Source organism: Lepidothrix coronata, unplaced genomic scaffold (assembly GCF_001604755.1).
Source record: "Lepidothrix coronata isolate B3197 unplaced genomic scaffold, Lepidothrix_coronata-1.0 Scaffold292, whole genome shotgun sequence".
Lineage (NCBI taxonomy): Eukaryota > Metazoa > Chordata > Aves > Passeriformes > Pipridae > Lepidothrix > Lepidothrix coronata.
The window spans coordinates 514,311-541,784 of record NW_016690472.1 but is presented as its reverse complement, the minus strand read 5'-3'; the positions used below and the strand labels follow the sequence as shown (position 1 = coordinate 541,784).

At 40.7% G+C, this 27,474-nt stretch overlaps 1 protein-coding gene across 1 annotated transcript; it reads left to right on the top strand.

The window, feature by feature from the left end:
• Positions 1-808: 808 nt before the first annotated feature.
• On the top strand, positions 809-26,846 carry LOC108508378 (alanine aminotransferase 2). The gene is made up of 11 exons (XM_017837129.1): positions 809-1,564; positions 11,099-11,188; positions 12,386-12,494; positions 16,136-16,269; positions 18,244-18,487; positions 19,229-19,308; positions 19,872-20,008; positions 20,716-20,890; positions 21,645-21,800; positions 22,820-22,932; positions 24,159-26,846. The coding sequence occupies exons 1-11, from the start codon at positions 1,238-1,240 to the stop codon at positions 24,247-24,249; spliced, it is 1,656 nt and encodes a 551-aa protein (XP_017692618.1). The 5' UTR covers positions 809-1,237; the 3' UTR covers positions 24,250-26,846.
• The last annotated feature ends 628 nt before the right edge of the window (positions 26,847-27,474 follow it).

Genomic DNA, 27,474 nt, shown 5'->3' with positions numbered 1-27,474 from the left:
GCCTCTTCTGGGCACCCAGGACGGGTAAAAAGGGCCTTCTCCTCCTCATGGGCAGCAAGAAGGAGAGAGAATTTATCTCTCTTCCCTGAATCCTGCCGCTGTTGTATTTCGTGGCAGATCTCCAGTCATTTGCTATGAAAGCTGAATTGAACCCGAGAGATAAAAACATTTTCATCATCTGGAAACAATGAGGAAACTGTGAGAGAGGACCGACTTGTTTCTGCGGGAGGGAAGGAGCAGAAGCGAATGCTGCCCTGGCAGAGTGACAGCGTGAGGGATGAGGCTGTTGGCGCTCGCCCAGCCCCGCTCCCTGCCCGATCCCTGCTCCTCGCTCGCTATTATTCCAGCAGCCCCGCAACAGGTGACCGTGACCCACCCGCAGACCCCACCGCGCTGCATTCCTAAGGCTGTGCGGGGCCGGGCAATAAGCGCAGGCGGCCTTTTCCCCCACGGACAGATGAGAATCAGCGCGGGCGAGCTTAAGACTCCTCACACCGCAGAGCAGAGAAGCGCACCCAGACAAAGGCGGCGCTCCCTGCGCGGGCGGGCGGCGGCACCGCGGGGGCCGAGCGGCAGCGCCGCGCTCCCCGCACGCCGGGGATGCGGGACGACCCGGCTTTGCCATTCCCTTAGGGAAAACCACCGGACTTGCCCCCGCCCCGGCTCCCACGGCATCTCCAGCGGCGGGAGCGCGCCCCGCCCGCGGGCGGCGGGGACAATGCGGGCCGGGCCGGGGAGGCCGCTGGGTGCGGTAGTTCCCTGCCCATCACCTGATGCCTGGGCAAGCGCAGCCGAGGCAGCCGGGACTACAAACCCCGCCAGGCAGCGCGCCCGGCAGCACGGCTGGTGCAATCACACCTTAGCACGCCCCGGGGCCGGGGCAGGCGTCGGCTGGGAGAAGGATGGTTTTACCCGGGACTCTTGCAGAGCAGTAGCTCGGGCGTTTCTGTCGGGGACGGGGGGCTGCGGCGCTGTTCGGATGCAATGGTGGGACCTCTTGCTCCCGCGGTGGCATCGCAACACTGCAAGATCAGTTGTATCCATTGCAATTAAGTTTGCGGGATCTGGACATCAGAGGACCGAGCATGGACGTGTAACTGTGCCAGCTCTTCGGCATTTCTTCTGACCGCACCTCCTGCTCGTGTGCCTCCTTCCCAGCACCCGGTTCCGACCGCAGAACACACCGATCCTCAGCGCTCGCATCCTGAATCTCGCTTTGGGGAGTAGCCGGAGGACCATGCATCGGTTTGCCTTGGTTGCCAGGCAAACTGGGGCCCTCCTGTGCGGCCGCGGGCCGGGGGGCAGCCGGGGCGGAGGGTCGGACACGGCCCTGCTCGGCGCCGCTTCGGTGGCGGCGGGGCGGCAGCCGCGGGGACCCCGCCGGGACGGCACCGTGCGCTGGAGCAGCGCTGCCAAGGCCTCCGCCGTGAACATCAACGAGAAGGCGAGCAGGGAGAAGATCCTCACGCTGGAGTCCATGAACCCGCAAGTGAAAGCTGTGGAATACGCGGTGCGGGGCCCCATCGTCCTGAAAGCTGGGGAGATCGAGAAGGAGCTGCGGAAGGTGAGGCAGGGCAGGGCAGGGCAGGGCAGGCAGGACGCGCTCCCCGCAGCCCACACCGGCCCTGCCCCGGGGCACCTCGGGGGGCTCGGCAGAGCCGGCGGTGGGGCCGGCGGGGACACCCCGACACCCCGCAGGGCTGATGCGCGACTCTGTGGAAGCCTCGGGAAAGCGGGAGGCACCGCTGCAGTGCCTTCTCCTACCAAGTTAAAGACTCGGGACCACGGGCAGCCTTTCCCCGAGCCCCGAGCCCCGAGCCTTTTCCCTCTTTGCCCCGAGCCGTGGCCCGACGCGCTCTCCTCCTCCCGGCCCTGCCCGCTCCGCTCCGGGCACCCCCCGCACCCGCACCCCTTCTCACGGGGGGCGGGAGAGGCACAAAACAAAGGAACCCGCTGTCCGGCTACTGTTTATCTGGTGTCACTGCCTGCGTAAGGCAAATAGAGCAGTGTTTACATTTCTTCGGCCACTTTGACCCTTTGCTGCAATCCCGCGTCCTTTGTGTTATACAAGGGGGTGACTGACCAGCTTTCGTCATACTGATAGAGCGTTTGAGTCGTTCGTGAGGATTTTAGAGATACTGCCTGGGCCGGGGCAGGGAAACACCTTTGAAACCCCTAACAGGTGAGATGGACCCGGCTGTCCCGGGCACTGCTCCGCAGCCTCATCCAGCACTGCCCTGGGCCGCTCAGAGCCGAGCAGGTGAAGGGTTTTTGAGAGCACCGACACTGTGCTCCGCTTTTTTTAGTTGCAGAAGTTGAGGTGCTTGGGGACAAGCTTTCAGAGCACAAACACTCAGTGGCACTGCCCGAAGTTTTAGGTGGTTGGTGCTGTTAGGAGGATCGGAAAATAAAGCAAGATACAAGATACTCCTAAGGGTCTGGGCCAAAATGTACTAAATAAGGCATCCAAATCAGTCAGTGCTTACATTTTGTTCTTCGTATTTTTTTTTTCATATTCTTTAAGACTTAGTATTTGAAAAAAAAACCCAGCAAAAAACCTTAGTAATACAGACATGGCTTTTTGCTTCTACTGTTCAAACCACAGCTTCCCCTCCCAGCACAAGGACTCGTTTTTGTTTTGAATAAAGCATCTGGCAATGTTACTTTTCTTTAATTTCAAATATTTTTCCCTGCCTTCACTACTTTAGAAAGTCTTGCTAATATGTTATTATTAGCAAGGTAACTGCAAGGTACTGTTTTGATCAGTACATGTAAAGTGCTTTGACAAAAAGGTGCCATAGGAATTCTTTTGTAAGAGATTATTTTAATTCTCTGGTCTTTGTGTTTTAAAACCTTTGTTTTAAAAGGCAAAACATATTTTTAGCTCACTGTAGTATATACATCAATTATTTACATCTACTCAATAATTATTAAAGACAGCTTCTAAAAAAAAGGAATTTTACTTAAAAACTTCAGAATGGTGATGGAGAATTAGTTTCAGAACATCTGTTTTGATTTTTCCCTTAAAACTTGTTTATAAAGGTGTCATTGTGTTTATGCAATGGGGTTTCCTAGTGGGTGCATTTTCCTGAGTATAAAATCTTCCAGCGTTCTCACCAAGTATGTTTGTTTTCAAGTTAATATCACAGGGCAGGAGGTTTTACTTGACAAAACAAATATAAAATGATCCTCACAAACTCCTCCCTACTCCCTTGCTTACTCCAGTTACCAGCTGAGTCACTGACAAGAGAGACTGTGCACTTTTGAAAAAATATAGGAGTGTCATTGCCAATGGCTTTATTAAAAGATTGTTATGTCAGTTTTGTGCCTACTTACATGGCATTTTCCATTTAAAAGTGTTTGTCTGGAACTAGTCTCATGGAATAGTGTTAGCCATTGATAGTGGCTACCAGCATTCCCAGGGGTGGCTGTGCTCTAAGATGACTAAAGCAAACAAACCTCCCAGTTGGCAGGGAAAGAGGACAGAATTACTGCAAAAGTTGAGCCAGTGTATCTGCAGAAAACATTAATCAACTTAAGGAAGCAGCTGAAAGACTTTACTTCTTCCCAGACTTTTCAAGTTATTTATTCCTCTTTGCCCTTCTGATAAAAATACTGTTATTCCTTCTATTGTTTAACCAAGCTGTCTGCTAAAGTGTGCAGCGTTGAGTGGTAACGAAATATTATAGGTTACCTAATTGCCTATTTGTGTGTGTGTGTGTCTGAAATTCAATTCTGTGTGATCACAGGTCAGTGGCTCTTCTTTGTTTACTTTCGATTAAAACTGGACAGCCACTTTTTTCATCCCTCTCAGTCTTAGCTCACAGAGTTAGGCCAACCCCTGCCAGCAGAATTAACACTGCCAGATAGAGAGGCTGACCAGGTTGTCAGAGGAAGGTGATGCCCCACAGCATCTCTAGATCCAAAACTACTCTTCATTGACAGCAGAAGAGTTGCCCCATAGCAACTGTACCACGTTTGATGGGGAAGGAGCTTTGCCCAACATGACATGGAAGTCCTGCACTGGCTGGGGTATCAAGAACAGGCAGAGTGAAACAATGACAGCAAATCTGCATTTATCCTGTTCTGCTGAGACACCTTTAGTCTGAAGTAAAAGCACCTTAAAAGCAGCCATTGTCTCATCAGATGTGATAGAGGCTCTCCCTGTTTAAACTTGGTTCAATTCAGTTACACTTCATACTTGCATAACTTATACAGCTTGTTATGTAGACTATAAAATAGCTACTTGGAGCTGTTTGCACAGTGTAAGCTTTCATCTTCTTTGAGTTTTGTCCTGCTGTCTCAGATCCTGAATAGCAGTGCCTCTGTTATTCTATCTGGCACTTGCTGCTTTTGTATATTAACTCAAATGATTACAACAGGAGCTGTAACTCCACAGCACACACAGAAATAAGGACTAAAATGTTACTTGAGAAGTCCCTGGCTAGGCAACTAGTCTAGGCTAGATCTTGAAAAAGTAAATAAAAGTGAGGCATTAGTTTTAGCTCGTGTGCTTGGGACTAAGCCATTGAAAGTGGCAAGAAGAATACTCTGTTAAAGCAGAATAAGATTGATTGCTCTGGAGTACAGGTGGGGCATGTTGTACTTGGACTTCATGAGTTTTGTTGGCTTGTGACCCGTATTCATCTAGGTGGAAAATCAATGTTTTGATCTACATTAAGTCTTTCAAGATAGAAATCTTTATGCAAAATCATTGACTTGAATTAACTCTCTGAAATTTTTTTTGATAGTTTTGAAATTGTGTCATGCTTTGAAAGTGAAAACATGATTTTTCTTCCTCTTTGCTAATGGTAGTATTTAGCTGATTCTGACTTACTAAGATGACACAGAAAGAACTGACTTCAACCAATTTCCTAGGTGTTTCTGGGGAACTTTTTAAAGCAAGCTAGAGCACAGATATATTTTAATAAATCATTACACTCTCAATAGAATGCAAACAAGACCTTTTTTTCTATCCCCTTTGTGTAGACTTACTAACAGATGACCACCATATCAAGTGTTGACTTTAATTGCATTTCAGACTAGAAAATTGATCCTGAACATGAATTCAATGCAAGAATAATGTAATCTTTGGACAGAGCCCTTCTCTTTACTTAATCAGTAATAACAAGCTAGCTTTATCTTTACCCAGGCTGCACACATACCTGATTTATTACTTTGCATTCATGCTAATTTTAACTGACCTTGTTATGAAAGTCCCTTCATATCTGTTACTCTGACATTTTTCTTCACTTATACTCTCCTTTTCTCTCACAGTTCCTGATTGGGTTTTACATAATGTCAAGTTCTATGTCAGGTTGAGTTGGATTACATCTACTTGCAAAGCGTGTGCATATTAAACAGCGTTTCAGGATCCACAAGTCAGCTCATGAAACATTGGAAGCAGTGCCTGGCTTCATATAAGTCACACAACACGAGGTTCTTCTTCAGAGTTTTTCAAGTTACTGAAGCAGAATTGCAGGGCAGAAGGGGGTAGAGGGATGGTGTACAGGTATGTATTGGTAGCATGTAGAAAGTTCCTTCAGACCAGCACAGGTGGTTACCATATCCTACCCCTGGGCCTGCAACTGTGGGGCTTCAATGGCAATGCACAGTCTCTACACATTGGAGCCCTTATTTTTGTGAAAAGCCACAGTAGTCTGGCTTACTTTTACAGTACCAGGGTTGTACACTCATCTCCTGTGCCCACACTTTTCTTTTGCATAACTATTGCAAATAGGTTCCTGTTGCATGTTCGTTCAAGTCACTGGTTCACTCCCTATATTTCTATTTAGATAATAAAACTACCAAAATCCTTCTGCTTGTGTAGGTGTAACCTCAGGCAGCTTCTGCTGAAGTATTTTGATTAAAAGACTGTAGAGCTTTTCTTTTTTTCTTTTCTTTTTTCTTTTTTTTTTTTTTAACTAATTCATCAGGCTTTTAAATTGAATAGAAAAAGTCTGACTTAGAATCCAGCCTTAATTGTAAATGTGAGTTGACTGTGTCTCTGGGAGTTGTGGAAAGATAAAATACAGTTTAGGCAATGATATGCAGAAATATAATTTGACATGCCAAGAAAAAGATACAAGATTGACTGGTACACCCAGTAATGAAAGATGTTAAGCTTAAATTACCATCCTATAATTTTCTGCTTTGAATACGTGACTGTGTGCACACTAAGAAAGTATCTTCCAGGCAAGAGCATTTGACCTCATTAAGACAGAATGGTTGTTCCTCAGTTGTCTGTACATGTTGCATACATAAGTGAATCTGTAGTAAACCCCCCTATTTTTTAACAGGGTGAAAATTGCTGCAGATGAAGATGAAAAAAACCGGGTTTTAAGAGTATGATTACCAAAATCATATGTTCAGAAGCACACAGCACGGAAGATCCAGTTATTTGATGTCTTCTTATTGAATACAGTAGCAAAATCTATTCCAAAATAGCCCTTTTCCAATAGGTCTTCAAGTTAAGAGGGTCCTAATGTCTAATCACTTTCTAATGAGCATTATTTCAATTCTGTCATGTGCAACGCCATTGAAATCTAGGGCTCGATTCATATAGGCAAAATTTCTGAATGCAAATGCACTTTGACCAATGTGTAAGGCAACAGTAACTTGAGGACAAGTCCTGTTCTGTAATCTCTGTGTCAGATCTGCCAGTTAATGGTCAGCCTCACGGGTTTGCTCATGTGATCTGAGGGGGCATGCAAGCCATCACTGCCATTTCCAGTCAAAATCCAGAATTTGCCTTCTCCTTCCTTCCAAAACCAGCTCATGTCAGCTTGAATTACACATGCATAATACAAACTGAAAGCTTTTCTCTGTGGTAAGCAGGTCAGGTTTATTTTTCTGCTGTGAGCTGTTTTAATAAAAAGATTGGAATGCTAATACAGGTCTTTGGGTCCCCATTAGTTAAGGGCCTGTGGGCAGTGTTTTCTTGTCCCTTTGAGTGGAGGAGAAAAAAAAGCAAGCAAGCAACTTGGCTACTACAGCATAGATCTCAACTGTGCTGAAATGTTTGGATTTGCCAGCTCTCCTATTGTACAGCTTGTTTGTGCAAGTCACAGCAAAACCAGACTCAAGGAAATAGTACAGTGTTTCATAGTGTGATGTTAGTGCCTGATAATCATCAAGAGGAGACACAAAGAAGTGGCAATGAAAGTGAAACAATTGAGAGCAGCCAGGAACGGACTAATTCTGAAATTCAGAAATAATTGAAATACTGTCTTGCTCTTTTGGGATTAAAAGCAGCTCACATTTTGATGGCCTCCTCAAGGGAGCTCTTTTCAGTCCTTTCCTGTTGCCATTACCAAATCCACATATGCTTATCTCCAGACTGAGGGGTTTCCTTTGAAATTTGCTGAAGACTTAAGCGAGGACAGCGTTAGGTCAGCTTGCACCCTTCTTCACCCTTTCTGGCCACAGCAATTCGCCAGCATTTATGATTGTCATTTATTCTTAGATGGTACTATAGTGAAGGGAACATCCAGGCATACTAAACCTCTTGAGAGACCAAACCAGCTCATGGCAGGGCACTGCCTTCATGCTAGTTCTGTGGGATAGTGTATGTTCTGGCATCACGTTGTTTCTTTGATCAGGTAATTCTCCCAACACCTCTTGGTGTTGGTGACTCTCCTTGAGAGACAGCTCATTGTTTCACGCTGTATTCCTTGCTTGCTGGGTGTCTTGAGGCTGTGGGAATGTCTGGGCTGGAAGAGGAGGCTTCCCCAAACCTGATTAAATTCTTGAAGATTTGTATTGACTCTGCACCAATGAATTCTGGTTCATGTACAAAAATCCCTTCTCCCAACTTCTTGTGGTGTTTAGAACACTGACACAGTTGTTAGAATAATCCTGTCTGACCTGCTTCAGGTTTCAGATGTTTTTCATCTGGTCCCTTAAGACAGCATTTCCTCTGAAAAGAGAGAGCAGTGTGACAGAAGTAACTAGTTTCCAAAGAATATATTCCAAATCCTGGAAGATTCCTTTATTCCATTAAAATGCTTTCATTATCAAGAAGAGAGAAACTGAAAAATGAATGAACACATTTTTATATTTTCTGCTTTACATCAGAGAGAGAAAGATGGCTTCTGCAGCTTTAAAAATGGCTACTACAATTAGTCTGTCTGCCAACAATGACAAAAGAATGGCAGGAGACTGGCCTTGCTCCCCAGATGAAGCTGAATCACGTTGTAAGCACAGTGTGAGGTGCCGCCAGAGGCAGAAGGCTTTAACAGTGCTTGTTTTGTAGGTTTTTCTTCTTGATTCATGTGGTTCATACCCTCTTCAGTAGACATGAGTATCAATCTGGTACTTACGGCTCCCGAGTTTGTTATTAGAGCTCTTGTTATGCAAGCTGCACTTTTCCAAAGCTCTGCCAGCTCCAATCCAGTCAGACTGTGTCTGGAACACACCTTGAGAGCCTGCCTGCACTCAGGGAGGGGGAGAGGTGTGATGGGGGGCTGCACTCTATCCCTAGAGGAAAGCAAAACAACTCCAATAACCCGGTGTCTGCTCCCCCTGCATGTTCCTTGGCTTGCAGGAGCATAAATTGTCTCAGCGCAAGTCCGTAGGTGACATGGTCAAAGACTGCTTAGCCTTCTGCAGTGAAATCTAACTAACTAGGTCCTGCTGAAGCCCTTTTCCTGCTGTTCTCCAACCTGATGTTGAGGTTATCAACATCACATTCATATTTCCCCCTTTCATACAGATCTTTTCATAGACCTCCCCAAAAGTATTTAGCATTACTCTTCCCTTGGATACCCCCACACACCAGTGCCATCACCACAGGAGGAACCTTGACACAAGTAAGCAGTGACTCATGCCACACTTTCTTAGGGATCTGTGTAGAATTCTACCTTGCTCTCATCTACAGAGTCATAGGCACTGGCTAGACTTCCCTTGATGCCAGCTTCTGATATCCTTGCTTTGAAACTTTGACCCATTAGGGTTTGAGGCTTGTTACTATTTCCAGTTCCTCCTTTCTGAAATGCTAAGATGGGACTTTTTGTTCTAAAGAACTTCTTTAGAACTTTTTTAGAACTTCTTTAAGAACTTGTGTAGAAGTTATTGTTCTAAACTAAAATTGACAAGTTCTGATATTCCTTCTTTTCCTAGAGAGATTGGAAATCAGTAGAAAAATACTAAGTAGTCGTAGCATTTTTTGTATAGATTTCACTAGGAGGCATGTAGGGAATCTCTTGTATACAGTTCTAAACAACTGCTGATATTTACTCATCATCAGGCAAGGAAAAGGCCCAAGTTATTTAAAAGCATCTCTCTTTTGAAAGACAAAAAGGGCAACAGCTCTTGTAGCTGAGGCCAAGAAGCACAAGTTAGTCAAGAGGACCATGGGCTTTTAATGTGGGAACTGTGTGTGCAGCACAGAAAACCCAACGATTCCTTCTCTAACAAGATTTTACAGTGAGATAACTGTAAAAAAACTTGTGTGTGTTTTGCTGTTTTTTCCAGATCAATCATTTGAGTAGCAAAGATAGTATGGGGTTCATGGGGTTGGTGATGATTCTATACCTGCAGTGATGCCATCACAGGCAGTGATGGCATAAACACTGAGTTTGGCACTAGTAGTGATCTGGATGGTATCAGTGCTAATAAACTACAATAAACCTGACACAGACACCAAAAAGGTGATCTGTTATCTTTGTCTGGCATCCCTATTCCTAATTCTTTATTTAGAGCTGAAATGCAACTCTTAATTTAGGGACTCAGATCAACAAGCATAAAAGCAAATGAGTTGATGGAGTCAGTGTGTCACTTTAAATTATTTAAAGTGAACTTTTTTTTTCAATTGCTGCTGAATTTAAGGGCATATAAAATTGACCCTTTTCAATCAGGATCATGTAAGTCCAGCTGTCTTGTTTTAATACCATTTACAACTACCTATTCAATTTTAAAAGGAAAAAAACCCTATAGGCTATCAGCCATATGATGGACTGGATCTGTGGGGATCTGAATCACATGGTCCCATAACCTCTCAGGCACATCTTGCAGCCTTAAAGCTCCAAATCCTGGCATACCTGGGAATCTGTATCCCTGATGCTACTTGTATTTTGGTCCTTGTTATCTTTGCATGTCTGGGTTCTGGTTTATCACTGAAATTCAACACATAATCCACTGTAGAAAAACAAAAATTAGTTCAAGCTTGCCAGCCACATATTCCACGTAACAATTCTGCCACTGTTAGGAGGCCTCCCTACTGTCTCTTAAATATACACCAGAACAATTGTAAATTTATAATTGTCATTTATTCTTCTTGTAATGTTGGCCTTTACTTTCAGTTAATCTTTTTTTTATTTAAACCAGTGGTGTTTTTTTTCTACCAGTCAGCTCTTTGCCTTTTTTTTTTCCTTATTTTATTTTACTTTTTAAAGAGCTGTGGTTGCTAATCAACATTCATTAACTGCACTCCCTGTCTTCTCATAATGTATTCGGTTTCTCACAGGAAAAATGGCTGTCTATTCAGATTTCAGAGACTGAGAAGCTTTTAAATATTCATGGTGATTATTTAGCACTTCTCCTGTTTATCATACAGAGCCTCACTGTGATATATTTTGTAAAACATGGAAAAGTGGGGTCACGATACAATGAATATTTAATCTAAATAAAAATAAATAAGCCAGTAGTATGTTTACTGCTTTTACTCTAAAAGGGCTAAAGATCTCAAGGCTTGTTTTGTTGGTGGTTTCTCAAATGTCCTGAAATCTTTTTAGCTTCCTGACTGATCCATCCCTCCCTTTAGGTGTCTCTAAAGTTGCTCTAATACTGACAGTTCAAAGTGCCTTTTTTTCATCTTTTCTACTTCAGTGTGTAGTTTTGAAGCAAGTCAGTCCCTTACTTGCAGCAAGCAGAAAAATAAAAACCAGCCTATCCTTTAAAAATGTGTCACAGTCAACACAATTTCTGTAAACCATTTAAGATTTACTGGCAGTATTGAATAAGAAATGCATTGAGCTTTACATTCAACACTGTATCTGTTCTGAGATCAGGCACTGTATAGTTACAGCCATATGACAGATACCAAAAAAGAATCACCTACTTCAGTCCTGACAAAATATTCTGCATTCTCCCTTTTTAGGGAATCAAAAAACCTTTTACTGAAGTAATTAAAGCCAACATTGGAGATGCACATGCAATGGGACAGAGGCCAATCACCTTCCTCCGTCAGGTAAGACTATTATAAAATATTATTATTCATTTTTTACTAGAATGCCTTAAAAGCCATCTGATACGTGTATTGGTATAAATGATTCCCTAGATGCAATTAGACTTAATATATTCTTTTGTAAAGAATTACAAATTTTCATTTCTGAGCCAAAGGTGTAGACCTTGCTTGCTGATTGTCCTCTTTTAACACAGTAGCTTTCCTTACTTTTTGTATCATTCTCCATCCGTACTTTCTTCTGCCATTTCTCCTGTGTTATCAGTCAGAACATTCATTATCAATAATGTACTTGAAGTGGTTGTCTTCAGAGAAAAAAAGCAAATGCCTTTCTTCACCTGACAGTGTACTTTTTGATCTGCAACAGTTGGGTGCAGGACTTGTACTGTTGCTCATTTTGCACATTTTACCTGTGGACAAGCTAATTGGTGGGTTAACTTTTAGGAAAGACCACAACAGACTTCATATTTGTATATTATTCCTAAAACACAAGTAAGGTTAAAACTAGTATTACAGTATTTACTGAGCATCCTTTACACACACATGTAAAATCCTCAGGCTATAATAATGTAAATTCAGAGAGTTCTAGGACAAACTAAAGCTGTATCAAACTGGGGGTTATATTCCTTAATATATTCTGCTGGGTCATGTTTCTACTTTTACTATGTTCTATATCACCGCTTCTTTTTTTAATTAAATATTTTACACAACTTCAAATTAGTAAGAACTGTAAGTTATTTTTGGGAGGGATTATTAGAACATGCAACTGGGACTTCAAAATTTGATCATATTTCTCAGTTCTGCTCCATATTCAGACTCTTGACTTCTTGTCAATAAGGTGGACTGGGAATACACAAAGAGTGGAGGATAGAGCTGTTTAGAGATAACATATGAATAATTAACTGTGCTTTACTGTGTTTGCACTGTCTTAGGTCCCCTGGACTCCAGTCTTCACTGTCTGTAATACAAATAGTTAATAGTTCTAGAATTCTGTTTATCAGCACAACTCGGAACCTGATAAGATTTCTTCACTTCTGTAAGCCCTGCTTTTAAAAAGAACAACTGCAAACTCTTCATCAGTAACCTGTGTTTTAAATTAGCCAGTATTTGTGACCTTCACTTCCAAGGAAAGTTAACAGTGATATTACCAACATAAAATAACCATTGATAAAATGGTGAATTTACATTTTCTTGGCACTCTAGGTGGTGGCCCTGTGTACATACCCAAACCTGCTGGACAGCCCAAGTTTTCCAGAAGATGCCAAAAAGCGAGCCAGACGGATCTTGCAGGGCTGTGGAGGAAACAGCTTAGGTAAGACTCAGTTTGAGTTGCTCCTCTTGGTATTAGAAACAAAACAGGTCATTCCAATATCTGCAACAGTGAAATTTCTTAGTCCCATTTTGTACGATTGCAAGTCAAATGGGGAGGGCCTGGGACAGCCTGGTGGGGGAGGTTGGATAATCAGTGACTAGCAGGGCAAGTTTTTGATGAGACTTATCACAGAAGGTGAGCAGATGAGGGTTATACAATTATGGAGCCCTCACCACAACATCATCTAGGCATAACTAAAGAGAATGCTGAGGTTTTTTGTACTAGGAAAGTGGCAGAGAGTACTTGTGAGGCTTTATACTGTTGTTATGGCATCTGTAAATCCCAGGCTTTGACAGCTGGTCTCCTGCTAAGACTAGGTGGAGGTTTTTATAGTTCTGTCTTTTCTAAATGTTCCTCTGCCAAGGAGTCTACCACTGTAGGCATATACAGACACATACAGTGTGTGTCCACCCCAGCTGATCCAGTTCACAGTCCTGTATCTTTATTTTGAACCATCAGTCCAAGCGTGTTTGTCAGGTTATGAACTGGAGTATCAGAAGTTCAGGTACCTGGGTGATAATCCTCTGCAAAGGGAAAGCTACAGCACTGAAAGCTGGTGGTTTTTTACCTAGCTGAGATAGTTTTAACTGAATATGTCAGAGCCCTATTTCTCCAGGGTAAAATAACTCTTGAAAGAACTACAGAGCTCTGTTCTTCAGCCATTGGTCCTACAAGACTACACCTGTAGTATCATATAACTAAGTACAAACTTTGCATATTCAGTAGAGAGGAAATTGAAGAGAATTTCTTTCTCCTCTGGCAGCTGTACTGCCTACTTGTACCTGGCAAACACCACTAGAATTTCTACTCTGCAGATACTGTTACCGCTGCTGGGTACAGTAAAGAGTCTGGCACACTTAATTACCTTATTTCAAGTAGGCAAACTGACATTTCAGAGCACATATTACAGTAATTGGCATATTTCTTAATCTTTGTAATTGCACTGCCTATTTGCACTGGCATATTTTGAGATTAGGTGCTTTGAAACTTAATAAAATAAACAAGACCTAACCAGTGGTTACATTAGCAGTATTTCAGCCTTGGACTATTCCTGACAACATAGGCTAGTACAGAATGTATTTTATCTTCACCTTCTTTGTATCAGTTTTGTCTGTTAATGTAGAACATTAAAAATACTTTTATCAAAACTGAGAAGTTCCTCTAGCTCAATGAATTCCTTTCCTGTCTTACTTTGGCACAATAAATCCACATAGTACTGTTGTAAGAGTTAGTGGGGATACATTTGAGTTTTGACTCAATCTGTAGTAATTCTCAAATTCAGGGATGTGATGTGGTTTGAATTGTCAAAATGCTAAGTCTTGTCCCCTTGAGTGCTCCCTTCCCCTTAAGGGTGAGACCCCACAGCCTCATGCTGGAGTAAAATGAAAGGAATTCATCCTTGCATAATACTTCAGAAATAAGTTCCATTTTCAGCAGATCACGTATTTCCAACAATTTGTGTTAGCTCAGTAGATTCTGAGGAAGTAGACCTGGAACAGTTGCAATATTCAAATAAGATGATAATTCTGAACAAATCCTGTTAATTTCAGTGGATAAACTGAAATTCTGTAACTGGAGTCTAAATGTTTTTTTTTCATGAAATGATACGTGCCAAGAACAACTGTACCTCTGAATTCCTGAAAACTAAAACCACTGTATACCTTACTGATCTGCTGTACTGTTTTCTGCCTCCTCTCCACTGTCCCTTGTCTCCAGTATCGTGTATCAGTCCCTTCTCCTGGCCCCTGTAGCTCACCAGCCTCTGCACAGCACTCCATAAGCACACAGTCTGAGGCAAGTGGACCTGCAGCTGAAAGGAAGTCACTGTGTTGGTAGTCTGACTACACACTGCTCTTGTCTTCTTGGCTGAGAAGAAGAGATTGGATTTTTTGGGGAAAATCAAAGGTCAAAACCTCATCCTTCTGTGTAGCTTTAAGTGCTGTGTTGTGTTCTTACAAAACCTTATTTTCAACGGATTTGTGAATCCAACACAAAAGTGGCTTCACTACATATGGTCATTTGAAGCGTTGCACCCACATCTAAACCAACATTAATTGTAAAGTTAACATGAATGTCTTGACCTCTGGATATGAACTAGAATAACCTCACTTCCAATGAATGTTCATTTGGCAAAACCCTGCTCTTGATATTGAGTCTCGCTACTCCCAGGCCATGTATGAAGGCTCAGTTATGTCCTCAACTTCTCTTGTGTCCAAACACTCTGGGATTCTATGGACATCACTTTGCATGTGGGTTAACTGTCATGTCTTCCCAGGCATTTGAGAAATTTACCCCTCTCCTCTGTACAAAAATACCTGTTATATGCATATGCAGCTTTTTGGGTTGGGTTTGTTTATTTGCATCCCACAGTGCAAACACACAGGTTCTAGTCAAAGCTATTAATTGAGCGCAGTTAAGTGCAGAAGTACAGGACAATTAAGTGTTATATCCTCAGAGTCACTGCACTCAATGGGGCACAAGACAGAAGGACAGCTTAGCTTTGCTCTCCTGCTTTACCAGCAGCTTCTGAGCTGTTGTCAAAGACCCACGTACAGACCCAATAGAACTTTTAGCCCTGTAAAAGTAAACGTTTAGGACATCAGGGAACTTTGTGCCCTGAGTTGCCACTTTGCCCCATGCAATTGTGCAGTACTTGCAAAGCTTCTTTGTCTTTATAAATCATGGTTTCACAGAAGTGTTACCAGGCAGACTACTAGCATATAACTGAGAGATGAGAGTTGAGTCAGGCACAATTATTCCACTCCACCCAACAAGCAAAGAAGATCCTGCAGCTTCCTGACAGTGTTCTAAAATAGATGTACACTTGTCACTTCATTGTCCATCAGTTTTAGGCTCCGTAGCTTGGATCCATTCCCCACCTTAGCCTAGGCTTATTTTTACTCTTTACTTCTCGCACGTACTCAGCAATGATGCACACAGGTATCTAACATCTCATTTTATTTAAAATTATTAGTGGTGCTCTGTAAACTGCACATGTTTTTGGGCTGCTCCAAGTGACTGAAAAGTGGTTGTGGGAGATGCTGTGGGGGAAGGAGAGAAGCAGTGTAGGATTTTTTGGGTTTCAGACTGTGGGAGATAATGCTATGATATTATTTTCATATTGCAAATAAACCCCTTATATTTGTCATGGAATTGAAGAAGTTACTTTCCTTTTTACTGCACATACTACCTCTCTTCCTTGTTCCTGTTACTTAAATAGGTGTTGGTTTATGTTTAGAAGTGATTTCAACATAAAAAAAGCAACTGAAAGACAGTAAACATAGGATTGCTGTCCCAATTTGCAAAGTAGCCTTTAAGTCATACTTTATACCAATTTTATTTTTGTATTTTAGTGATACTGTATTTGTCAAATTCCAAATTTGTTCTTTTGCTCTAAGAGCAAACCAATTCCCTTTCCTACTCCTTTGGAAAAAAAAGAGAAAATCAAACCCATCTTGGTGATCCAAAGTGCTGATATTTACAAACTATACCTTACAATACTAGCTCAGGAGTTTTGTTAGCAAGCAGAAAATGTGATGTACATTGTACTCAGTTCTCGTCTCATTCTCTTTTTTTCACAGGGTCCTACACTGCCAGTCAAGGTATAAATTGTATCCGTGAAGATGTTGCTTCATATATTGAAAGAAGAGATGGAGGGGTTCCTGCAGACCCAGATAACATTTATCTCACCACTGGAGCAAGTGATGGGATTTCTGTAAGTGTTAAAATTAAACCTGTCCCTTTTTGGTACAAACTCTAATTTATCAGTCACCTTTGGAAATACAGGTCTCTGTTGAACATCAGGTCTCACAAGCTCCTGTGAGTTTGATCTGACAGATGCTGAAGTCACATTCAATGGATATCCACTATGTGGATGTCAGATGCCAGCTAAGAAGCAGGTGCAAAGTCTCTTAATATACATTAACTTGTTCCTTTTTGTAAAGGTACCATGAACTACACAGGTGCCTAAATGTAAATTTAGAACATTCAGACCATTCAGACTAAATAATGATTGTCTTCAGTGGTTAAGGTACATAAGCCCTGGAGACTAGAGGGTATCAGTCAGTGGCAGAGAGGAGAGGGAATGACCTCACATGTGAGAAGTCTCAGCAGCTCATTTTTCTGGTAAACTCTGCTAGTTCAGATCAATGCCAATGAAAATCCAAAGATCTATTTCTGTAATCAGCTTGTTTGGGAAAAAATTCAGGTCTTGGCTTCAACCAAGGTTCAAAGATGGTCCTTGGTTAAGACAGGCATAAGTGTGTCTGTTAGATTCTTCCTTTACGTGGACACATTAACTGATACCAGCAGTACCACCAGCAGTTCTTTGCTTTTATTAAGGCAGCCTTTCGTAGCCTGTTGGTAAAAGTGTTTTTTTAAACGACATCTAGTGGCAGAGCTCAGAATGGCAATGTTCTGACAGGAACAGCTCTCCAGATGTTGGTAGTGACTTGGCTTTCCAGAGTTTATGATATTGGCAGCTTGTCAGGAATGGCAGCACAGCACAACAAGTCTGTACCATGCTGATTTGATTTCACCAGTGATGAAAAATCAGCAGTAATATGAGTCTCGTTATTTGTCCCTTTCAAAAATAAAACAATTATTGTCTCATAGCCTGGGGGGGACAGAGGGTGTTAAGCAATTTTAAAATATGCATTTGGTCCTGATTGTGTATTTTGAATGCTTGGTATTTTTAGGCTAGTGGTGGGTACAAAATTATGCTGATTATAAACCATTAGCTTAGCAGCTGAGCTAGTATGTGATGAGAGGTACAGAACAGCAGGTTTTGTGCTAGAATCACTGAGAAACTAAAGGATATGCTGCTGTATCTGAAGAGATATTTTTGGGTTTACACTTTTGGTTACATGCTGATAAGGATGCTTGCTCTGATTGCACCTGCACTTCAGAGTTCTCCCTTGATTATAAAAGCAAGAAATCTCTCTATTTCCTGCACCAAATGCACTCTTTTATTTAATTCACATGTAAAAAGCCTACACACAGACACACATGGGTAAATCCTCTGGACTCATCTTAGCACAAACACTACATTTCTGTCTGTATCTTCCAGGCATAAACTACGTATGGTTTTATTTCCATCCCAAGACATGCAGATTTTTGGTCTCTTCTGTTACTTGAAAATGGAAACATAATGTGACTGCAGTTTTGTTCCCAGCTAGCCACAATTCCTCCTAATCTAAAACAGGTCTCTGTTCCAATGGAGAATCTGCACAGTACCCCAGCTCTAATTTCTGATTTTTTTATTGGTCTCTTGTGGTTAGTGAGATAAAATAAATGGAAGGCAACAAGCAAGAACTAGCTGAGGCTTCTTTGCTTACAACTGGGCACAGCAGAAAAATCATCATCTTGATATTCCTGTTTACAACTTTCCCTCTAGTACTGTGCTCAGAATGTTTTCCCTAAATTTTGCAGTTGATCAGGCATGATCTTTGGAAGCCATGACATGCAGAGGAATTCCATTTAACTGAGACAGACTGTTCTCACTCATCCAGTAACAACCTGAAATAAATAAATGCCCTTTGATATGAGAAGATGACTGTATGCTTCTAGAACAGAAATCCACCTTAACTCTGGACTTTATAGGAAGGAAGATCAGTAACTTTTTCCAGAGTATACTATTAACTCTGGTGTGTAATGTTTTTTTTTTTTTTAATTCCTACTTTTTCCCCAGGCAATTTTAAAGATCCTGGTCTCAGGAGGTGGAAAATCCCGAACAGGAGTGATGATTCCTATACCACAGTATCCCTTATATTCAGCAGCCATATCTGAGCTAGATGCTATCCAGGTGAACTACTATTTGGATGAAGAAAATTGCTGGGCTCTAGATGTGAATGAACTTCGCCGTGCCTTGAATGAAGCCAAGGCATACTGCAACCCAAAAGTCCTCTGCATCATCAACCCTGGAAATCCCACAGGTCTGGGAATTTTGTTTAATGGATGGGTTTTAAGACCATTTTTTTTTTAAATTTTTCATTCATTTGACATTGCAGGCAAATCCTACATACACATCAAGTATGTAAAGCTGAATTTTAGAGTGAGTGCTCTAAGTTGGACAGTATGTCGTATTTTCAGAAATATTTTTTCAGTACCGTGGAACTCCAGAGAGGAGGGAGCAGGTTCACTTCACTGGATCCCATTTGAAGCCACTGCTTCCACTGAACTTTTGCAGACTTATGGAAAGACTTTCAGTCACTTCTGGTCTTTATGAAGGATCCTGTCTCTGGCATGGCCTGTAGCCTTTTGGTTCTGAGAGACAATGACTGTAGATACTCTCTGGACTCAGTGGCAACCACTGCCTCCCTCAGAATTTAGTTTTTTGAGTAGTTGAGGTTTAATAGTGAGAAACTAGATCCCACTTAACCCACATGGCTGTGAGCATTTGAAATCATAAGTTATACACAGAGTACTCCTAATAAGCCACTGATTGATTACTGTATCTCACAATTCCTTTGCTTGAGATGGACTAAGTTACCTTTAACCATAATTCCTCCAAAAATGCTTCTTCATTTCATACTTGGTGAACTGAATTCTGAAGTTCAATAGCACTTTTCTGAGAAAGAGGGATATCTTGTTGAAAAGCTAGTAGACTTACTAGGTCTTACTATATATATATATGCTCCACTAACTTTCCTCTTGCTCTAAAAATCAAACTACAGGACAGGTGCAAAACAGAAAGTGCATTGAAGATGTGATACACTTTGCCTGGGAAGAGAAACTTTTTCTCCTGGCTGATGAGGTAATGGAATATTCTGTTCTCTCAAAAGCACAGCTGAGAGTATTGAGGTATAATTTTGTTCCATGCGTGGTGTTGGTATTTTTTAAGTACAAGGAACAGATTTTCTGTTATCATACCATATCATAAGACATGAACAAACATGCAAGATTCTTGATATCAAAGGATCAATATAACAGGTGGCTTGATCTGGATTTGAACTAGAGAGAAAGTGTAGGGGACACAAGGAAGAACTTTGCTGGAAGTGACCAAAAAACCTATGTGAAGCTGAGACCACTTCAAATGAAAGAAATAGAAGGAAAATCAATTTAAACATGCAAGTAAAGGTTAAATTGTATACAAAGAAGCTCACTGTTCTTCCAAAGACTGAACCTTTAACTACAGTCACATGATATAAAATATATCATGACAGTAACTATTACTTAACAAAGAACCTTGTGTCTTCTAACAGCTTTTAAGTTCTGAGTGTTACCACTGTTTCTTCAGTTCAGATCTGTCTCTCTAGAAGGCCATGTTTTATCCTTAGTTGAGGGAACAGAGCACATTAATGTCTTCTGACTGTTCAGGTTTACCAGGACAATGTGTACTCTGAAGGATGCCAGTTCCATTCTTTCAAAAAGATTCTGTATGAGATGGGACCCGAGTACTATAACAATGTTGAGCTGGCCTCTTTTCACTCCACCTCTAAGGGATACATGGGCGAGTAAGTCTGATTTAGTTTTTTTTTATTTCATCTTCCTCATTAATCTGGTTGGACAGCCCTTTCATGTTACTGACCTGAAGGTAATCCACCATCTTCTATTAATTTTAACTAAAAACTATCAAGAAAGGGGAAAAAAAGCATTTAAAGCACAGAGTAATGGATTAGCTCTGTGGTTTTTGAAGTATGAAATAATAAGCACATTTATTTCAGACACTTAATGCCTCATTTCCACAGAGGTGAAATCCTACAGTCCCAATCTGGACCTGTGATAATGGAAAACTGGTCTCCAACATTCAAGGAAACAGCTCAATAATTGCTGGGATGTTTGATATTGTAAATGTTTGGGTTTGGTTGTTTTGGGGAGGAAGAGATGAAAGAAAAAAGGACACATCATTTGTGATGAAATGTGTGCTGCTACAGCCATATGCTCCTGTTGTGGAGATTAAACAATCCGTGTTAATCGTTAACTCGCCTGACAGGGAAGCTGCATGTGCACCTTTAACTTTGTATGGGATACTGGGAACTAATGACATCCCATGGAGTTCCATCTTAAACCATTACCAGTAGAGCAGCTGTTTCAACAGCCTGTATGTTACATATTGTAAGATTCTCATTAATTGTCTTTCCTCTTCTGCAGACACTTTCATTGCTTTCCCAGTGTTTATCCACTTGAGGTTGACCAATCTTTTCTCTTCACTTTGTCACAGATGTGGCTACAGAGGAGGTTACATGGAGGTCATTAATTTGCACCCAGAAATCAAAGGACAGCTTGTTAAGCTGCTTTCTGTTCGCCTTTGTCCCCCAGTCTCAGGACAAGCAGCAATGGATATTGTAGTGAATCCTCCAGTACCTGGAGAAGAATCATATGCACAGTTCATAAAGGTCAGCAGTAATGTTCTTTTGTGCCTTTCCTAAACCTATCCTAAGTATTGGGAACTCAAAATATGCACAAGGACATATTTTCTTTCCTTTCTCCTCAGACAATCCTGTAATAAAACCAATTCACAGAACCATGCAGTGTATTTAAAATTAACTCAATATGACTACCTTGAAAAATACTAAGAAGACATTATCAAATCAGCTTTCTTTCTGATAAAGTCAACTTTTCTCCTGTGTTTAGTTTGACTAAATAAGATTTTTACTAAAATCCAAGTAGGAATGTAAGTTCAAATACAGTTATAAAATCAACCTTGTTCTTTGGTGCATGCAGTGCCTTTATATACTGAGCAACATGGTAATCTGTGTTAAAGTATACACATAGTTTCTCACTTGTAAAAATGATACGGTGTCTGGCTTAAGAAATTACATTATTGAGTCAGATCAGAAGTTCAGCTTATGTGGTCTCTAAAAACAGCCAAGAGTGGATGCTCAGAAGGAAGAATGGAAGAAGGCACACGGATAGACTCCTGTAGGTTATTATGTGTCTACAACACTTTGTAGTTGAATCCTGCCAATGCCTTTTTGTATTGCTGTTTTTAAGAGCAGGACTGGAATTTGGAACATTGTTTGCTCTAATAGCTCAGCAAAGCCCTAAAAGTGTTTAATTTGGGGAAGGCCTCTTGAAGCATCACAGTTTCCTCTGGAGTTTTTGTTGCCACTTCAAATACGTTCAACTGAACACCTTTCTTTTAAACAGGAGAAAGAGTCTGTTTTGAACAATCTTGCCAAAAAAGCCAAACTAACAGAAGACATGTTTAACAAGATACCAGGCATTCACTGCAATCCTCTTCAAGGAGCTATGTATGCTTTCCCACGGATCTTTATTCCTTCCAAAGCCATTGAGGAAGCAAAGGTCAGTCAGTCACTTCTACCTCAATTAATTTTAACCTTCACTGGCCTGTGCCTGGCACTTCTAATGATGAGTTTTTATTCCAGAGACACAGTAAGCTCACATAGTTACAAAAGCAGTACTTCATAGACTATGTATGATCTTAAATATAACATGACCTTTATTTTAAGAGAGGAAAACAAAGCAGAGCATTTCATCTCAGTGGTGAGGCTTTCAGGGTGAGAGTGTTCCCAAGGACGTTGGTGTTCAAGGCATACAAGTAGCTGGACCTGTGCAATTCCAAATTGCTGCCCTGCCTGGGTTAGGGAGGCAGTGGATTGGGAATGGCAGTGTGCTACTGAGCCTGCAAAAGAAGCCCCATTCAGCAAGTCTGGGAAAGAGGAAGGTTTCCTTACAAATTTTACCTTTTTGCATTTGGGTCAGTAACCTCTATTACTGAAGGGCAAGTCTTTCTGTTCCTGACTAGAGCTCTGATACCTGATGTGTAATATTGTTTTTTAAAGGGAATTTTATCAGCACAGCTGGGAACAAAAATAGGGCTGTTTTTCAGCTGCTTATTTGATTAGGTTTATAACTTGCATGAATTTAAGAACTTTCTAATCAGCAGATAATTTGGGGGAAGGGGAAATAGTAACTGCCAACGGAACTGGAACACGCAGTTCTCAAATTAATTTAATCTTATCAAATGTCAGTGCCTTAGATTTTTCTAAGTACAATTCTGAGACTTGTGACAAAAAGTTATAAGTGAGTCAGGGAGAATAACAAAATTACCTAAAATCTTTCTTTTGAAGTGAGTGTTTTGTGTAGGTTCCTCAGCCCTATTCCTCCATGAAGTATTGGTATTTAATTCACAGTGTGAATTTGTGAACTGTCCCGTTAACAAATGTTCCTCACCTTCTTTAGTGAGCAGAATAAGAAACTAATAATGTAAGATAAGGTTTCAGAAAAAAAAGGAATCATGAAATTCTATATATTTTATATCTATATATTCTATAATAATTCCAAAGCATCCATTCCCTTAGGCTCATAAAATGGCACCTGATATGTTCTATTGCATGAAACTTTTGGAAGAGACTGGAATATGTGTTGTACCTGGAAGTGGATTTGGCCAAAGAGAAGGAACCCACCATTTCAGGTACAGTTTCTGTTTGTTTAAAATCAAATTAACAGTAATAAGCAAAATACCATCCCAGTACTTTCTCTTCTGATTAAATATAAGGATTTTTATTTCAGTTTATGTTATCCCACTTTAAACTGGACAGTTTCAGTGGACTGACAGCTAGGCCAAAGACCTGGTCTGCTAGATGAGCTGTCCAGGTTTTTGTGGTGTTTTCACAGCTTGCTGACATAATTTTATTCTATTTTTATGCACTGGCATTTGAAATGCCTTCTCCAGGAATACAAACAATAATAATATCTTAGACTTTAATCTTAAAGTTGGCTACAGAATTGCAAAAATTGCCCTGCATTCTTCTGGGATGAGGGGGCATTAAACAGTGTTTCTATATGGACAAACTGCATGAAAAATGCAATATCTCCCCTATAAATCTCCTCCTTAAGCATGCTGAATAACTCTTCACTTTACCAAAACAAGATGTTGAGCTAAATAATCTGATACCAGAACTGCGAACATAAACTCTGTTGCTTTTGCTTCCAATAAATAGCACTTTGCTCCACCCAAGCCACTGATACTAGAATTTATCATGGAATTTAGTCTTATTCAGTCTGAAACAACATAACAGAGGGTATCTTTAGCTTTGGTAGTTCTGCAGCACAGCTGGGTGAGGTATCTGGGTACATACAGCTCCAGGAAAAAGCCATTCCAGCACCGGTGTGGGAAAAACACTCTGTTCTGTAGGTCTTGCTCACAGTCTGCCATAGATACTCCATGGGATTTTCATATCATGAAGAAGAAGGAAAAAAGGGACTAAAAACTGCAGAGTAGGATGTTGCATTGTTCTAATGTTTCTGAATTCTGTTTTCAGTTAAAGAAGAAATGTACATTTACTCATAACTGCCCGCTCCTAAAGCTCAGAAAGCTGGGTACAATTTGGCACTATTGTGCCAACTATGGAAACCAAGTTGCTGTTGTTTCTTACTGATGACCTTCTTCAGGTTAACTCAGCAGAAAATAACAATTCTTGAATTCCTATGAACTAACCAATTGAAACAAATGGCTCTAGTTTAATAGTATAGTTCAATTAAAGTATAAATGCATAAAACAAGAGAATCACATCAAAACCGGTATTAACACGTTAATGTGCCCTGAGATGAATCAAGATCTGTGCAAAGGTCACAGTTTAGTTTGTTCTGAAGATAATGTGGGTTGTTTTTTTTCTTTCTTTAAATATTATTTTTCAGAATGACCATTCTTCCTCCAGTAGAGAAGCTGAAGATCCTACTGGAGAAAGTGAAAGACTTCCACATAAAGTTTCTTGAAAAATATGCATGAAACTACTGTGGCTTTTTCCCCCTCATCCCCTCCCCTTCAAGGCAAATGAAGACTGAACAAAGATGTGCTGAGAATGTGCTGTTCATCTAATTTAACTAAATTCAAAATAGATAGAACCAGTCTCAGATACTGCTGCAACTTATTGGACTATTAAAAAGTTAATGTCTGGTATAGAAGGCATTGTTACACCAACTTGTTTTTTAAGGGGAAGGGGAAGAATGTGAAGGAAGTGGTGAGAAGGAGTCAGTAAATGTTTTTGTGCCTTGATTGGAAGTTACATTGTGAACTTTTGACTCAATAGGTTGGGAAAGGGAATTGCTCACTAAAATTATTACTGTTATGTGGGGTTTTTACAGAACAGAAATGCAAAGATCAATTGTTTAGCTAGGAAAATGTCCCATCCTAAAATTCTACTAAACAAAAATTCAAACCCCAACATTTATAGGTATTGTTTGGTTTAATTTTTGTTGTTATTATTAAGTATGAAATGTCCTCCAGATCTGATTAAGCATGTAGGTACATCATGCTTATTAAAAAATCTTTGGCACATGTGTGCATATACCTTTGAAATTCTGCTAAAAAGAAATCCTGCCATCACAGCATAATCGGAATGGAATATACAGTTTTGATCAGAGGAGTGAATACAGTGTCTGCTTGGACCCTATTTTTGTGAAACTGAAAGATAATGAGGAATATTTTCTTCTTCTTCATGTGCTGTTCAACACAAAATCCCAGCACAAGAGCGCTGAACATTTCCTCTCATACCAACTCCACGAGTCTCCTGTTAACTCTCATCTTTTGTACACATGGAACATAGTAAGGTACTGTTTCAAAGCAGATGTGAGCACAGTCAGTCCTTTCAAGTAGGGTAAGGCACAACACACTTCCAGAACCGCTCTGTCTGTGGAGAACATTTGTTTGGAATCACATGACAGAGACCCACGATGTGGCCAAAATCCAGCTTGAACTGGCAAAGACTAACACATGTTACCAGGGGAAATGCTGAGGGGGATTTCTAATGAAGGAAAAGATATTTAAAGGAAAATGTCTTGCACCAAGCATAAAGAGAATGATAGTACAGCTGACACTTAAATCTTCCACTGGCTGAATGACCCTGAGTGCTTATTAAAGCCTGGCTCAACAAGGTTGCTATCCAGTACAGCTGTACGACTCCACTAATCTATGCCAGTTTTCCTGCAAAACAAAGGACAGCTTCTGTTTCTCTAGAGCTGGAAGCTGGACACCTCCTACTAGCTCTGACAAAGGGCTAAAGGAACAGAGCTTCCAGTATTCAGGCGTGAAAGCATTAGCATTTGTCAGGCTTCGCCTCAGCATTTACAGAGTTTATTCATTAAGAATATCACATTTAATCCAGTCATTAATTTTAAGTTACTATATAGAAGTAAACTCATTTTCATGTCTATTAGCACTTTGTTAGGCTGCCTTTGTAGCTGGTTCAACATCCTCTGCTGATCCAAGTTACTAAAGCCAAGGGCTACAGAATCGCCGTGTGGATAAACCTGTGCCAATTTATTGTGTGTGGGAGACGAGAGGTGTTGCCAATAACTGTCCTTGCAACAGCAACCACCAGTCTGGGACACAGCATTAGCTGTACTCCTCACAGTCCCTTGCTGAAGTCTGTGAGAGGAATTTAGTCCTTCTCAATCACCTGCCAGTGGTCCTAGGTCCGTGAGTGAAAATGTCACGCTGCTACAGAGTTACTGTGGAGGCTTGGAGAGAAAAAAATCGTGCTATGAGAAATGCACTTGTGGGAGGACAGCAGGCTGAGAATACTTATGCTGCTACTATCCATTGATAAATACAACCTTTTATCTGTTGGCATCCTTAATATGCACTAATAAAACAAATCCAGAAAGAGAAACTGTAGTAGGAGATCAGAATATTGATATGAAAGTAAGACAAACAGCACTTTCCTGTTCTGGGAACGTGCCCAAGTGAGATCTGGCTTTGGACTCGTAATGCAGTGTAGATTGAAGCTGAGATCTAACAGTGGGAGTTAGAATATTTTTTTATATTTTTGTAACTACAGCTTTTTCATGGGGTAGTATTTGTAATCTAATAAGTCAATAGATTTTATATTTGCCTTGCATTTGCACCTGTTACTTCTGGAAAAAAATGTAAAGGTTTACAAGTTTCTAATGATAATTTACAGGTGTGAAAGGCTTTTTCTTTTCAGTCGGGACAGCAATTCTTACACTTTTAAATCAAAATATAATGACATAAACTGAGTTTTTTCTAAACATTCTATTATGGTGCCTTTTATGTTTGTGACATTATAAGGGATAACAATTTGTTCTTGATGCATCTCATGTGGAAACGTGGTGATTTCTATTGTCCATCCACAATATTTGTATGTATTGTGATAAGGTTAATGTGCATTTTTGTGGAACAATGCTGTAAAGCTAAGAAAAGAGGCTTATTTTCCATGTCTTTGAAATCTTTCATCAATAACAGACAATCCTTACTTTCAAATGCATGCTTCTAGGTTTGATCTTCCTACAGGTGCTCCTTATAGCAGTACTTCAGATGTATGAGACTTCCAAATAATAAAGCACATATTAAAAAAAGGGTAATAATTCTGTTTCCTATTTCACTGAAACCACACCAGCTGGATTACACTATGACACATCAAGCCCCTGTTCAAACCAGTATTTACTAGTATTTAGTATGCATGTACCAGATCATTAATCTCTGCATCACTTCAATTTATGGACTTGAAATTTGTCCAACTTGTTACTGCAGAACTAATTCCTACTGTTGCAGAACTGTAAACAGAGATGGTCTTGGGCAAGTTTATGCTCATAATTAATCATACAATGTAAAGAGTTGTAACCAGGAGTTTGGCAAGCCAGACTTTTTTCTTCTAAGAGAGGATCAACCAGTCAGTTGAGGCTGATCAACTGTGTCATGAAAGCTTTTGTGAGGGGTTTGTTTGTCAGTGTTGGTTGCTCCCATTTAAAAAAAAAAACTTCTTACATGGTTTATGTGAGATTAAACTTAATAATCTTTTTTTTCAGTGACACCACAGAATTACTTTATTGTGTTTTTTTGGTTATTCCAAATAAAATGACATTTAGGGAAAGGGAAGTTAGTTCTGCTTCCCTAAACATACATGCTCCCAAAGCAGAATTTTCTCTTCTTTTTATCAGGTATTTGAGTGTTTTCTGGAACAGAAACTTTTTCTCCTTTTTTTTGGTAGGAGGC